At 43.5% G+C, this 16494-nt stretch overlaps 1 protein-coding gene across 2 annotated transcripts in view; it reads left to right on the forward strand.

Annotated features, from left to right (window-relative positions):
• Window positions 1–2481: 2481 nt before the first annotated feature.
• Window positions 2482–16494, forward strand: part of LOC101855275 (filaggrin-2) — a 33701-nt gene continuing 19688 nt past the window's right edge. Inside the window, exons 1-6 of one of the 2 annotated variants that reach the window (XM_005104315.3) lie at window positions 2482–2571; window positions 9072–9487; window positions 10329–10391; window positions 11381–11561; window positions 11843–11953; window positions 12369–14833. In XM_005104315.3, the coding sequence (XP_005104372.1) occupies window positions 9092–9487; window positions 10329–10391; window positions 11381–11561; window positions 11843–11953; window positions 12369–14833 (3216 nt within the window). In that variant the 5' untranslated portion in view covers window positions 2482–2571; window positions 9072–9091. The remainder of the gene's footprint in view (window positions 2572–9071; window positions 9488–10328; window positions 10392–11380; window positions 11562–11842; window positions 11954–12368; window positions 14834–16494) is intronic. The other variant, XM_005104316.3, reaches the window with a different exon arrangement.

Raw genomic sequence — 16494 nt, forward strand, 5'->3', positions numbered from 1 at the left:
TTAACAATTCTACTGTGATTAAGAACATGTTATTGTAAATCCCCCCCCCCCCCCCCCCCTTTGGGAATGGCGTAAAGACTCTTCAGTCAATAGCACCACTCCAGGGGTGAAACAGCAGCTTTTTCTGAAGTATCAATATCATTTGAAAAAAATAATACGTTTGTATTTTGGACATTCAGTTGGGCACCTCTTTCCTTATATATGTCTGTCTGTCTGTCTGCTTTGTCTACCCCACCCCTTGTCTGCTATCTTTATTTTTTTTTCCCCTTTAACGACAAAGCGGGCAAAAAAATTGTCAATCGAACAGACTGAGACTCGAGATAAATCTCAACAAAAACGCTCATAGTGGCGTTCAGAAAAGTACCCCGTATTCTACGATCACTTGCATTACAGAAGAAAATGTTTAGAGGTCAACTCTTATAAATATCTAAGAGTTGAGTTTTCCACCAAATTTAGCTATAAAAATAATAGGCTACTTCATCCTTCATTTGGGAAGCAAAGTAAGTTTGTTAATATACCCTGAACATCTTCCTGACACTTGTTGATGCCAAAGTATGTGGGTGGTTAGCGGAGAACCGTGATGTGGTTTATTCCTCATTTCCTATCATAATTAAGCGTTTACTCTCCTGTAAGCTTACTACCCACAATCTTCGGCACTTATATGGCTTAACTGTGTTGCAAATGCTGTGAAAACCTCACTACAACGAACAAAAACAATGGCCAGGATGTCAAAGCACATCCTATTTTGTCTTACGAGCCTGGGCTTAAGGAGATTTTAGGATACGCCGGATATTGAGCAGGTTCATACCTTTTTCCTGACAAGGTTCCTGAATGTTTTAGCGCATTATTCGAACTCCGTTATAAATGCTAACACAAGAAAGTATCCGTTGCACCAGTCTCATAAACAAAGCTAAGAGGCCTGGAATAATGTTTCGTATGTGCCAGATATTGAGCAGGTTCATACGTTTTCCCCGAAAAAGAGTACCTTTTCCCTGAGAAGGTTCCTTGATGTTTTAGCTCTCATATCTTTTACCTGAAAAGGTTCCTGAACGTTTTTGCTCATTGTTAAAACACCGTTATAAACCCTGATACTGGAAAGCATCCTTTGCACATATCTAATAAACTAAGAAGCCTGCAATAATGTTTCGTTAACTGAAAATGCCACAGTACAACGACTTAGACAAAAGCGTGGACAACCCAGGGTATAGTTTGGTTGTACCAGGTAGTTGGAATCAATTTAATCTATGGGGGCTCATGATACTATGATGATGAAAAATCGTTTGATTGTTTAAAATAACAAAGAAACTTTCAAATATGTATGAATTAAAATGTGCCTATTTTTAATTATTACTAATTTAATCTCTGTACACTATTATTATTATGGTAAGGCGCTTCTTTGTCGCTCGCAGAAAACTCAAAATCGATTCCCAAAACGAGTGGTTGGCGGGTGCTCTGGTGTGGTTTGCCCTTTCTTTCCTATCAAACATCTGTCGTCGTCCTTATCTCTCCTTCGTCTTTCTTTGTGTTTGTTACTCTCTTGTAACACCTCCAATCTTCAGCCTTTATATGACCTTATTGTGTTGCAAGTGCCGTCGTAAAACTCTTACTAAAACTTTAAAAAAGGAAGGTTTTTGTTTTTTTAAATCGAGTATCTCGGTCTTTCTGCCTGCCTCCTAACTAATCTAAACTGTGTCGGCGGGGCGTAAAATAGTAACATTTAGAAGAAATTTCTCATTAAAATCTTTGGTAGGCTACAAATTCTACAATCAGAATGTTTTCTTTACGACGGTGCATTTGGGAGGTCTTTCAGGAACGTGCGTGCGTGCCTGCGTGCGCGCGCGTTTTTGTGATTGTGTGTGTGTGTGTGTGTGTGTTGTGTGTGTGTGTGTGTGTGTGTTGTGTGTGTGTGTGTGTGTGTGTGTGTGTGTGTGTGTGTGTGTGTGTGGGGGGGGGGGTCTGTGTGTGTGTGTCTGTGCGCGCGCGTGTGTGTGTGTGCGAGTGTATTTGTGTGTGTGTGTGAGAGAGAGAGAAAGAGAGAAAGAGATAGATAGATAGATAGATAGATAGATAGATAGATAGAGAGAGAGAGAGAGAGAGAGAGAGGGGGGGGGGGTGTTCTTAACTAATAAACAGAAAGATAGAAGGCCTAAAGAAGTTAGAGAAATGGATTTTTGGAAATTAAATTATATATTTTTAAAATCCACATTGGCCATATTGTACATGGTCAGTGGAGACTTTATTGAGCATTTGAAAATATTGATTTTAGGTAGGCCACTACTGGCTTTAATTGTCCTTTGCAAACAAAATCGCACTCTTGTGTTGCTTCCACCAAACGATTGCTTGTGAAGATGTGAAATGAAGGAGCTGTCTCGTGTGAAATCAAAAGAAGAAAAGGAAAGCAACCGATATCGTTAAAATAAAACATCCCTTTTTTTAAAGTAGCGCCCCTTGACAAAAGCCACTCTTTTTCTGTGCATAAATTCAACATGGCGGCTTACGTTCATGGCATCGAAGATGCATGACAAGTAATAATGTTCTTCAACGATATTACGATTTTAGGAGTTTAGTAAGGTATGGCTTTGACTGTGGATTGTTTAATTTGATTTGATTCTCAGGAAAGCATGTTTATTCTTTGATAACCACGTTCAGCGGAAGGAGTTCCTCAGAGGGCCGGCCGACCGACCAACACAGCCAACAATCCAACCACACACACAAGTGACAAAAGAAAAGAGGGGATATTTTGAGCGGGGTAGACTAGATTTCTATACCCTAAAACCTCAACCTTAACCCTAACACTAACCCTACCTAACTCTTGTATAGATTGCTCAGTGGACCTTGTCACAGTAAGTGCCGGCTCTTTGCGGAACTCCTCCCCAGCCCCATGGCCATGCAGCAGTGCTCTGTACGGCGTAACATATATAGGCTACACACTACACCTTAATATACAGTACAGTCCTTACAACACAGTCGTGTTGTATTCATCACTCAGTCACACCATGGATCATAGCCATAGTTATAGTATAGACCTAAAAGCATTTCATATTAGTAGGTAGGCAGCTCACCTGCCCCCCGCCCCGCTCTCCTGTTTTATAGATCTATAGTCTAGGCCTACCGCTAGATTATTGCCAATTACGAGAATGGACACCTGTACTGTAACATAGACTAGATTTAGATCTAGATATCTAGTATTTGTGCCTTTACTACCGCCGCCAACTGTCTTACTTACTGATCTAGATCTAGATTCTAGATCCAGGGTCCTCATTCATGAAACTTTTTAAAATGTTAAATTTGCTCCGCTGTACTGCCAGTGAATTGGTCACTAGAGGCCAGACACACACACATGGCGCATAGCACCCATGCTTGGCTGCTTGATATAAATAAAATCTCTTGCCCCACACACGTCTCTGCAAGCTCTGCCTATTTTTGTTCGGGGCCACCTCTATTCTCACCCCGGGTGAGAATAGCGCAGGCGAGTCTTTTGGCTATTCTCACCGGGTGGGCGTTCACCGTTATAGCCTAGGCCAACCAGTGAAGCGTTCACCCTGAACCACAAAATTCTACAATGTGATAACAGAATTATAGAATTCTGAGCTGTGAACAAACGTTCTAGAAGATCTATTACTAGAGATCTAGATCTAGATCTACTGTTAGTGTTAGCTTTTTTAAAAGCGTACAATTTTGTCTGTGGGCAGTGGAGAGAGAGAAAGAGAGAGAGAGTTGTAGACAACCAAATTAATTTAGTTTTCTTGTTTAAAATCATTTTTTAACTTTGTTTAGGTCAATTTGATCGTCCACACCGATAGACAGTATTCAGAAAGAGACAGAGAGAGAGAGAGGGGGGGGAGGAGTAGTTCTTTGTGAGAACTTCCGGGCAAAACAAAATGGCAACCCGCGTAGTTCGGCTCGATTCGAAAAATGAAATAGCCATAGCATCTTTGAAGACGATCAAATTAGCTTACTTTTGTGCTATAACGCAATGTTTTCTTGGCTTTTATCAATTTGATCATCCACACCGATAGACAGTATTCCAAAATGAGGAAAAACAGGTCTTGTTTCACTCCGGGTGAGAATAGCCTACGCTGGCAAGTCTCACCCGGGGTGAGAGGTAGATCGTATTTTTATTCTCACCCCAGGTGAGAATAGCCACTTCCTTTGTTCGGACACTATCATGTGGAGCCTCAGCCCTGGCCCCCCTAGGGTCATTTCCGGTAGAGCCTAGTGCAATCAAATATTTGTGATGGAACTTATTCTTAAATATCTCTTTAACGGGCGAATCTATATAGATCTATATGTATAGCAATACCATACACCCCGCGCTGGCAGTGCGAAAATGCGGTAGACTCGCCCGAGCTTGGGGTAACCCCGGGAACACGCTTATTTATAGCATTGTTCTTTGCGTCAGCCCCATGTATCATACATCAATACACACTGGAGAAATTGAGGCATTCACTGGAAAAAAAATTTTCCCGGTATCTTAGGGGACAGCAGAGATATTATCGAAGAAAGAGGATTGGTCGGTAGCGAGACCGAAACTCGCCGAATGGCACTGTGATTTTCCCACTCTCCGTATTCGCGAAATCCATCTAAATACTAACCAAACGTCTCCAAACTCGGCAACCAATGAGAAGAAAGATGGATCTAGCCTCCGTGGATTTCCGTGTCTTAATTGAGCTAAAAACAAGAAAGTTACTGAGTGGTTTCTTTGAGGAGATTATTTACAAAATGTGTCGTCGATTAATCAGCACAATGCTCCTGCATCATCTCAGACACGCTGAACTATATAATGATAATAATACAGTCGAACCTGTCTTAACGGAATCTCCCGGCTCCCCCCTTGATATATATATATTCCTCTTTAATTACTTGTGTAAAACGGAAACCTGTCCAACGCGGAAAGGGAGAGAAAAATCTGCTCCCTTCCGAGGGTTTCACCTGTCTAAGACGGAAAATGCTTTGCCCGCTCAGCCCTGATTTAAAACAAAAGTCGCAAGTTTGGTTCCGCCGGCTCTAAGCTTAACACTATGGCCATGCCGCTGGGTGAGGAAAGGGAGTAGGGGTGCAATTTGGGGGTAGATGTTACTCCATCATGTGAGCCCTGAGCGATGCAGATGGTCAGGATAGTGTGGGTGGGAAATCTCACGACTGCCCATGAGAGTGCTCGAGTAGTGAGCCACTACTGAAACTTTCCTGGGTAGACAAAAGCCAGAGGTGTGAAATTAGATTGACCAATGCCTGCCGCTCTGATCGTACGGCCAGCCGAGAAAAGAGTTCCGGGAATCATTGTTACATGATGGCAGTGAGGGGTGGCATTGATCCCACCTCCTGGGCTTTGAACCCCCTCCCCCCTCCATCTCCCCCTATATTACCCTGTCTAAGACGGAATTTTTGTCTGGCTTCCTTGCGATTCCGTCTTATGCAGGTTCGACTGTATATAATATGTGCACGGGAGCTTGAACGGACACATGTCCAATTACACTCTGGAGCTTGCTTGGACTCGTGTTCCAATAGATGCAGCTGTATACCGATGCAGCCATTTCTAGCGCTTGTCAATCTTTTTCATTGCATTGATTTTGAAATTATAATTTGAGGGCTCTGGCCAATATTAACTGAAAAAAAAGAGTTGAAATGAAATTTTATAAAGTTGCCCGGAGAAACTTCAAAGGAAATGTGCCAACTTGGCCTGCTCTCAAAATATCTGGTGTCGTCAGGTATCAGCACAATCACAATGACCGAAAGGCTGGCGGGTGCCCATAAGTTTTAAAAATATTTTAAGGACTCACGCTCAAATCTATAGAATAGATCTAAGGCGGTGCGAGGACTGACAATGGCATTATAGTACAATGTGTTGGGTTAAAAAAACCCATCATTTTTGTAGAGTCCTTGAAACATAGAGCCAAACTTCTGTTCCTATCTTTGTTCAACTTTGAAGTTACTAAGATCAGCTATGGTGGTGCGTTGTAATTAGTTAATGCTACATGTTTTAGCTGCACATGGCAATCAGGCTAGACAGAGATCTAGATAAGGCAATGTCTCAAATCACTACCTCTGTCTACCACTAGTCAAGATGGCAATTGGTGGTATCCTGTTATACGGCCAGCCCTGCTGTACGGCCAACTTTACGCTCGTCCCAAAGCAAGGAAAACGCGGGATCTGATCTTTGGATCTTTCGCGAACCGGGATCTTAGCCGAATTTCCAGAGGGAAGAATCCACAGTAACTCATGGTGAGGCCCAACATCAATACAATGATCTCCCCTTACTTTAATATGAACAGACATGACTCCTGGGCACTAAAAGTTCCTTTCAGGAGTAAATGTTGCCCTTTCCTTTGTTTGGGAGAAGAGTGTGGGGCTTTTAAAAAAAAATACTGTGTCAGGTGGGAACCAGTTGGCTTCAGGCAACGCCCCCCCCAAAAAAAAATTTAAAAAAAAATTGTGTTCCAACTCTGACGGAGTTCCCCGCCAATGTCATGATGCATCATAAATTGTTGTGTTGCGACCACACCGAATAATAATAAAAAAAAAAAATGAAAGGCAGGTTAACTGCCACCTGCCAATAGATGACCTCATTATGCAAAGTGCACTGTCCACAAGTATTGGCACCAGTCTGTCTAGGAAGTTCGAGCGCAAAACTGAAAGACGAGAGCAATGGTCGGGGAAACGTAAGTTCCATGAGTTAACAATTTGATGGAATGCAGTCTGATGCTTGCTTGTAGGCCCTCCCCACTTAGTGTGTGATGTAAGATCAGGCGGACGGCGCAGATGATCGTGGAAAGCAACATGTCGACGAGTTCACACCTTGGTGCGATCCCATCTGGGGCAAACATTGTAACCACTTATCGAGATTTACAACATAGATGTGATTGTGTTCACGAGAATGGATGATCCGTGACGCGACCGACTATACAGTGTTTGCATATTTTTGCTACTTGGTTGATCAGCTGAGCGCACCCAGGCTTCTATTCTTTTTTTTTATCTTAAAAAAAAAAAATTAAAAAAACCCCTAAATTATGACCTGAAAAGCAAGATCTTAGCCAAATGTAGCTCCTTCAGTGCGGGTCAGAGCGGGATCTTACAGGTGACTTTATATATAGTTAAAATTATATTTTTCTGAAATAGTGGGATCTTAGGCAAACTGGGACCATTTAAGCGGTTGGGATCTTAGGCGGAGATTACTGTACTGAGTTAGAATTGAGGCAGAGTGCTGAAGTGACTAGTCTGTTCTTATAAGTACAGGATTTATGTTGTTGTTACTGTGTATTGAAGATGCTTGTAATGGAATTTATGGGCTGGGAGTTGGGAAATTAGAAGTGGTCTTCAATGTTTATGTTGTGTCCTGGTTCCAGATCTTTTCTTTGTGGACATTTTTGCTTTCACTCTCACATGCAGAGATGCCCTGCTTTTGCCTTTTGGGGGGGCTAAACCCCCATGGATATTTTTGGTTACAGAACACATAGCACATATGGTCACTAAAACCACCTCTCATCATGTCTATTGTTTACAAGAAAATATAAAATCTGATTGCAAGAACATCAAAAAAGGGAAAAACAGAAATCCCCAGGTTAAAAAAAACATGCAAAATATGGAAGTACTTCTGTAACACCTTTCTTGTTCAAGTTTCTGTTTTTCACAAATTTATACTTATATCCATCGCAAATTACTAGATTACAAAAACCATAAAACTTTTCAAAATCTAGTATTAGCATTTTGCCACGGATGTAAATTTGTGTAAAACATAAAACTGAACAAGAAAGGTGCTATTATTTATGCATTGTTTGTGTGAAAGAAGGCTTCTGATGGGAGGTACAAGATTTATGCAACAGGCTAGGCTTGGTCCGGGGTGCAAGTATGATCAATGGTCTCTTGGAATAGAAAAGATTAGGTTCATTGCCACTTCATTGAATCTGAGTTCGCTTATATAATGTGTTCCTCAAATTCGAGTTATTTTGTTGATTTTAATTGATACAAAAATGTCTCCTTTTTGTTGAATCTGAGTTTGTTGAATCCGAGTTCAACTGTATTCATATTTTACAGTTCCTTCAAAATTAGAGATTTTGTGATTTGTTTATTTTCGTCATTTCAGATGCCGAAGTTTTCATTAGTTTTCTGGTAAAATTCTGTTAAAAGTGGTGTATAAATTATTAAAATCTGGTATGGTGCACGTCTGATAATCGATAATTCACTTGGTTGCCAAAATCAGCTGATTTGAGGATGCACACTTGATGCAAGTGAATCTAGGTTTAATCACTGCTTGTGCTGTTGATTTGGAAATCATGTATGGAGGGCATGATCCGATTTGAAACTTCAATCCTGACATAGGCTTTTTACTACCAGTGTGAGTCTCCTCCCTGTACATATACCCCTTCCTATAAGTCTATGGACTCTCACTGTCTATTGTACTTCAATCACAGCTACCAACTGGGAGTTTATTGGTTATAGGATAGTTAAAACAGACATTCAATCCTACACTTTTTGCTCATCTGAGCATCCAGACCTGTTTCTAATTAATATGTCTTTTGTCCCACTTTGCTGGGTGGATGTGGATTTTTTAAAGAGCATAAAATTATCAGTATCTAATAGAAGAGCTGGCAGTGTAATGAACTATAATGGGGTTTCAGTGTCTTCTCTGTTAAATAGTACTGCTACCTTACACAAACGTTAAGGAAAATGATTCTGCTATGGCTAGATTTCGGATAATATTATTAAGTGTTATTTCCCTTTGTCCAAAATTTGATGAAGTGTCCTTCAGGCTTTCCAATGTGACGATCGCTAGTCATGTGGGATAAGAAATTAGAAAAAGAGATTACCACCGTGCAGCTGCTGAGTGGGTGCCATGTGTAGTATTTTCTGCCTCTCCAATTCACTGATGTGTTGTCGGGCAAATTTACAGGACTAGTTTAGTTTCAGGCAGTCGAGGTATGGTGGTTTAAAGTTTGAATTAAAGGGGGAAACAGTGTTTATATAGGTGACCCTTTTGTGCCTTGACTTTCCTGGCGGTATAATGGGGGTGGGTGTAATGGAGTTTGACTGTAGTTCTCTGTGCTTAACCATGTATTCTTTTGATGGCCTTGCAGATATAACTACCGAACACAGAATGTTTAATTGGAATCCCCAAATGAGAGGGGCTGGCTTCCCCATGCCACCCCAGCAGATGATGCATGTCGCCCAAGGGCAAATGGCACTAGGGCAGCAGGTACCGTTTCAACAACAACAGCAACAAGCGCAGCAGCAACAACAACAACAGCAGCAGCAGCAGCATTGGCAATTTGCCAACATGGGTATGATGATGGGCCACCAGTGGCCACAGCAGCAGCATAACCAGGCCATGTTTCCTCAAGGCATGATGCAACAACACCATCCGGGAATGCATGGAGCTGCGGCCATGATGGTTCACGGACATCCGGTTCCGCCCACCCACCCACCCCCTGAGGAAAAACCACCGCTGCCTGCAGAACCCCCTCCTCCGCTTCCTAGCACACCAGCAGACCAGGCAAGACACAGATATTTGCTCCAGTTTAAAAAAAATTTAATTAGTTAGTTGCAAAAGGGCCATTCCATGAAAAATGAAACAGCAGTGACACACATGATGTGGAGATGATGACCCGCTAAAAACAATTTTAAACAGTGATGGAGCAGAGTTTTATTTGGTACTTTTTTGGTTCTATTTTTGGTTTTTTTGTTTGTTAGAGGAAGGTTGCCTGTCTCTCCCCCCCCCCAAAGAAAAAGAATGGCTCTATGATGACTGCTTCGAATTTTTCAGCAGTTACCATGTGTGTCACTGCGATTTCATTTTTTATGGAATGTTTCAAAAGCTTTCACCAGAGACCTAAAGGAAACTAAAAGTGTTTGATACTGTAGAGATGCATGGTCGTAGGGCTCTCAAGTTTTTGTTTTTTTCTTTGGTATATTTATCTACCTTATATGATTGATAAATGTAATGTAAATGGAGCTTCAATTTTTCTGCAGCATTTTTAAGTCTTGCAGGCACGTAGCGATATTGGTGGGGCGTGAAAATATTTTCAATATATGTAAGAGTTTCACTGTGTACTTGATTTGAATACAAAGAATAATTGTGTAAAAGAAAAAGTTTGGGACCTGAAGATTTATTCGCTATGTCCATGTTTCACTTTGTTCTTGCTAGATTGTAATATAATAAGATCTATATATAATGTGTACTGTCTTATGAAGCTGTGTAGATGGTCACACTTTTTAAGCACTTGAAGAAGTTTTGTGGCCTTTATTATTTATTTGCATGATTTTTGTTTCTGTGTGCCACCTGTGTGCTTTGTCTGCTGTGATCTTACTGTGTTTCCTTTTTGTGCTACTGGCAGCCCCGGCCACCATTACCAGAGGAGCAACCAAAACCTCCATTGCCTCAGGAACATGCGGGACAAGTGAGCGTCAATTTGTACATGAGTAGTTATTGCAGCTTGGGGTTTGTTTCGTTTTGATATCAAAAGTGATGTTTAGGCATTCTGTTTTGTGTATTGTTTTGTCTGACTGAATAGCTGTAAAGGAGAGACATTAGTCTGACAAGTACCAATATTCTATTTCAAGTCCAGAGTTTATTAGTTGTAAGACGAAGCTAAACGAGACGTGTTTCCATTTTTCATGAAAATACATGGTAGAGGAGGAATTTGAAAAGTGAAGGGAAAAGCCACTAGCAGCAAAGCGAGGATAAATGTTTTTCCACATAGTGAATTCTTACCAAAATGTCAGAATTCTTGGTTGTTAATTTTAGTGAATCTATGTCTATAATTTGTGTAAGGAATCTCCACCTCATAGTTAACTCCTTGGCTTATAGTTGGAGCGGACAATTGAAAAGTTCACCGAGCTCTTTTACAGCGCAGTGTAGGTGAACGAATGTAAGGGAAGTGATATATAAGGCATCATGGTGAAATCAGGCGCTTGTTGAAATAATAAGATGGAAGAAATTGTCATTTCTCAGTTTGGAAATTTTTTCCTAATTTTTGTTTTGTTTTGCTCAACACTTTATATGTCAATTTAGAAACACTGTTATGTGTGGATTTTATGGAAAGACGTTGATTAAAGGCACGAAAAATGTAAATTTGCAGTTTCCAAGGACTCTTGAGCTATGTGAATCACCTAACTTTGTGGCCATTTTCTCGCTAATTTGACTTCTGAAATGACACGACCCCCACCTCTTTCAGTCGCAAATATTTCGACTTCTATTCAAGATGAATAAATATTTTTTTACTTTGAAAGCAAGGCAAATGAACAACCTTTAAGATGATACCAATAACTCCATTTATGCCCCAAAATTGACGAGTGCCTGATTCCACCGTGTCATCACACATATGGATTTCTTAGGTAGAGGGATAAGAGGAATGGATGGAAATGTCTTACTCGTCTTTCTACACAGCAGAACATCAGGCCAGGGTTTGGGCCTGGCATGGTGAGGGGTCCCTATCCTGGTGGTCAAGCCCCACCGGGAGGTCCCAGCCAGCCTGTCCCACCGTCTGAACCGGCGCCTCGACAGCCAGCTCCCCCGCCAGAACCTTCAGCACCACAGCCTCCGGTTGTAGAGGAACCACCTCCACCAGGTGGGTCAGGTCTTGGGTTGTTTTGTATTATTGCGATGTTGTAAAATCTTTTTTGCCACTGGCTGAAGACGGTTTTTGTTAGTGTTACGGCGCTGGGAAAAAACCTGTACATGCTTGAAGTTTTATGATTTGGTACTGATTTGGGTTTTGCTATTAATATTTGTTCTCCATGGTGTATGATATGACAGGCTGTCAATTATTGTGACCTATCGAAACCCAGTGATTAATTATGAAAAAAGCTGTTTTTCATATCAGTAATGAGTCTATTATTTTATTGACAGATCCGGAGCTGGTAGCTGAAATGGAGAAGGTGTGTGAAGAAGAACGCTTGTTTATGGAGCAATACCGCCAGTGGAAACAGCAGTATGATGACTGGCGTGAACAGAACCAGAGTGAGTGTCTGGCTACTCTGGGTTGTTTTGTCATAAAATTGCTTTTGCGTTTGATTGTGGGGAAAACATTTGGATGAATTCATGTAATGCTGCTCAGACAGAGGTTGGTTGGAAAATGTCACTGGAAGGTTCTATTTTTCTTTCTCCTCTATTGTGTATGTCTGATCGTCTTACTTTTCCCCTGCACTAAATGACCATTATTTTGGTGGGAAGAGGAAAGGGGGAGGGGGAGGGTGAACCTTTCATTCATAAATTTGATTTATTTGGAGATTTATTGTGGCTCTTTGCCCTCTTAGTTCAGTCCTATTGGTGATGGATATGAAAGTAGTAGGGGGTACCATCTCTGAAAGAAACTTCCAATTTTGAAATGAGTTTAAACCAATTCTTTACTTTAAAAATTCTTTCGCTTCCACAGACCACCCGAACAAAGAGCAGTTTGAGCAGTACCTGAACCAGTGGAAGACATATGAACAGCAGATGGAGACTCGAAGGAAGGAGATTCTTAATCAGAAGCAGAGTGTACAGACCAAACTGGGAGCAGGACTGTCTGGGGGGAAGAAAAACAGCACTGATTTCACTGGAAAGTCTATGGCGTACAACAGGAAAAGTTCTGAACGGGAGATGAGGGAAGGACTAAAGTCGAATGGATATGAGAGGAAAGATGGCCAGGATGCAGTACCATCGCAGCTGGCTCAAACTCACCAGGGCAGGAAGTTGGATGGTGGGCAACGTGCTCATGAAGAGGAGGAGAAAGGAGAAGAGGACATGAACTTGGATGATGATGACGAAGGAGGGGAACAAACTGGGGGTATTATCGAACACGCTCCCATACCCAACACTGGGGTCTCTGAGGCGGGTCGCAGTGCTTGGGAAAGTCGTAAACCGGATCAGGTTGCAGATTCCTGGAGAGGTGAAGGAGAAGGCTACGCAAGGCCTTGGGGAGAACAACCTCCCCCGCCCGGTGTGCCACCACACAATCCATCACACAATGGACCCCCTCCCCACATGCATGGTGGGCTGCTCCCCCCACATTTACGTGGTGGCCCACCTCCCCATTTACAAGGTGGGCCGCATGCACCCTCAAATGAAGCTTCTGAAGACTTTTCGGAATCGCACAATGCATATGATGAAAGTTCTGCCTATGGTGGGCCAGAAGGACCTCGAGATGGGCCGGCTGGGCGCGGTGGGGAACTGCCGAACAGAGGCTGGTTCAATCAGCGTGGAGGTCCTCGCGGTAGAGGGGGGCCCTGGGGTCCTGAAGGCTTTCAGGGCAGAGGAAGGGGTCAGCACTGGGGAGGTAGGGAGCCTCCATTTGGAAGAAGTGGAGCAGCTTTTGAGGGTGAGGAGGAGGTGGACCAGCATGGGCAGGAGGAAGCGACAGAGGAGCAGTTTGGTGAAGAGCCAGAACAGTACCCGGCAGAAGAAGGCCTGGAGTATGAGAACGAATTCCACGACCCTTCAAACTCATTTGGAGGACCTGGCCGGGGGCGAGGAATGGACAGAGGGAGAGGGTTTTTTCCTCGAGGGAGAGGCCAGTTTCCTCCTCGAGGGAGAGGTGAATTTCCTCCTCGAGGAAGGGGTGGAGAGTTTGAGCAGAGAGGTAGAGGGAGAGGAGGTGACTTTGGTCCAGGACGTGGACGTGGATTTCCTCCCATGGGGAGAGGAGAGTTTCACAGTGGCCCTCCCGGGGAGCTCTTCCGGGGTCGTGGTGGCGAGTTCCGTGGGGGTCGGGGGGAATTTCGAGGAGGCCGTGGTGATTTCATGAGAGGGCGTGGAGACTTTCACAGAGGGCGTGGTGGAGCATTCCATGGAGCGCCTGGAGGGGAGTTTTCTGAAGAGACTGGTGGGTACGAGGAAGGATTTGAAGAAGGACAGAACTTTGAAACGTCACGCGGTGGATTTCACAGAGGCCGGGGTGGTCCGCCACCACATTTCAGGGGTCGGGGTAGAGGGACGGGGCCCAGACCTTTGCTGTCGTATGATTTTAATGATGAGATGCGAGACAAGTTTTCAGATTTTGATCCGGCAAGTTTTGAAGATGAGGCACAAGGGACCACTGAGGGAGAGGCTGGTGAACAGTATGAGGACCCTGTTTATGAGGGTGTCGATGGTGCTCATAGTTTTGTGGAAAGAGGACGGGGGCGGGGTGTGCCAGGAGGGGGGCGAGGAAGAGGGCGGGGAGAATTCCACGGTTATGGAGAAGAAAACAGTTTCCAAGATGAAAGCTTTACGTACGGGGACGATTCATATGGGCCACCAGGAAGGGGCAGGGGCATGGACAGAGGAAGAGGGATGGATAGAGGAAGAGGGAGAGGAATGGACAGAGGAAGAGGGCGAGGGATGGATAGGGGAAGAGGTTTTTGGCCAGGTGCGGAAAGGGGAAGAGGCAGTTTCCGTGGGAGGGGAGGTTTTGGTGAGGATCATGGCTGGGAGGGGCATGAAGAAGCTGGAGGTGAGAATGATTTTGAGACTTCCTCACGGGGCCGCGGAATGCCACGAGGCCGTGGGCCGATGAGAGGTCGTGGAGGACCTGATGCGGGTTACGGTGGACGTGGTGGTTTTGCCGGTGAGGGTGGATATGACCACGACCAAAGTGCAGGAGTGGACGAGTACGGGCAGGAGCCATTTGGGTTCAGAGGTCGTGGCCGAGGGGCTATGCGCGGTCGAGGCCGGGGTTATGGCCCCCCTGGAGAATTTGAAGAGGAGGGTGCTGCCCACGACAGAGGCTTTGAAGGTGGCAGTTATCCGGGAGCTGGCCGGGGCTTTAGAGGAGCGAGAGGTGCTGTGAGGGGAGGCAGGGGCGGCATGCCTGCGGGTGCAGAGACTGAGGGCTGGCTGGAGAAAGAGGCGCAGCACCAGTATGATGGAGAGTCCCAGCAGGTTAGTTCACTTGTTTTTGCGTCCCCCCCCCCCCTGATTTTTAAAAAGTTGTTGGGTTTTTTTTCGTAAGAGTTTTACGACACTTGCCACACAATAAGGTCATATAAGTGCCTAAGAATAGATGTGTTACAAGAGAGTAGCATACAGAAAAGAGAAGGGATGTTTTTAAAATTTTTAAAAATTTAGTAGAGGTTTTACAGCACTCGCAACTGCATAAGGTCATGTGAGCGCCAAGTGGTGGATGTCAGCAGAGAATCAGGCTTACTCTGCTCACCTCTCTAGCTTCAACAGCACAAAGTCTGTTTCGACTTTCAAGGCACTCCAGAAATAGCGGGTCACAAGAGTGACAAACAAACAAAAAAAGTAGAGGAAAATGACAATAGTAAGGATTAGGAAAGAAAAAGCAGCAGTTCCCTGTTGTAGATCAGCACAGTTATGAGCGTGACATTGATGAATCAGCCCATTTACAATTCTACTGTGCATGAACGAGAAATGTCCCCCCCTTTGGGAATTGCCTAAAGACCGCCCTGGGGGGAAAGGGATATTTGATTTGAAAGAAAGAGCAAACCACCCCAGAGCACCCGCCAACCACCCACTTTTAAAGTTTGAAAGATAGGAGAATGGGGAATTGGTGGGGCTCAGGTGTGATCTGTGCTCTTTTTATTTTGTCAGTGTTGTTATTGTCAACTTACAGAGTTGTGTCTTTACTTTGACATGATTGCACATTAGTATGAGTATGTGTCAGTACATTGACATTACCCCCCGGAGCAGTGCCACTGACTGTAGTGTCTTTAGGCCATTCCCAAAGGGGGGACATTTCTAGTTCAAGCACAGTAGAATTGTAAATGGGCTGATTCATGTCACGCTCATAACTGTGCCTGATCTACAACGGGGAACTGCTGCTTTTTCTTTCCTAATCCTTACTATTGCCATTTTCCTCTACTTCGATTGTATGTTTGTCACACTTGTGACCTGCTATTTCCGGGGTGCCTTGATAGTTGAAGCAGACCTTGTGCTGTTGAAGCTAGAGAGGTGAGCAGAGTAAGTCTAATTCCCTGTAAAGACTTCTCTGTTGACACCCAACCCTTGCGCTCATATGACCTTATGTAGTTGCGAGCGCGTAAAACCCTCTACTATAACGAAAAATAAAAAAACACGGACATTGTAATAATGCAGTGAAAGCTGTCAAAGACGACCACCCATTGTCAAGGAGAAAAGCAATTATAATAGTTTTGTGAAATGCATAACGTGTGCTGTAGTGTAGGGGTATTTCTTTTTTTTCCTTCTTCTTCTTCTTCTTCTTCTCTCTCTCACAGACACACACACATGCACACGCACACACATGCACACACTCTCACTCACTCTCACACCCAAACAACTCACATTCTCACACACATTCTCACAAACATTCTCACATACAAAAACCACTGGCAATGGACAGTGTAGTTGAATAATATGTCATGAGATGCTGTTTGACAGATGTGGTTGTGATCAAACATTAACACAAAGTTTATGGACTGGCATGGTTATATATAAACATGGGCATGATGTCATATGTCATGTGGTGGACAGGGTTGTACAAATATTAACGTAATGTTGTCAACATCATTCTACAACAATGACTAAGACTTCAAGGGGCATCTTAACATTTTATATATATA

The sequence above is a fragment of the Aplysia californica genome, unplaced genomic scaffold, assembly GCF_000002075.1.
Source record: "Aplysia californica isolate F4 #8 unplaced genomic scaffold, AplCal3.0 scaffold00414, whole genome shotgun sequence".
Lineage (NCBI taxonomy): Eukaryota > Metazoa > Mollusca > Gastropoda > Aplysiida > Aplysiidae > Aplysia > Aplysia californica.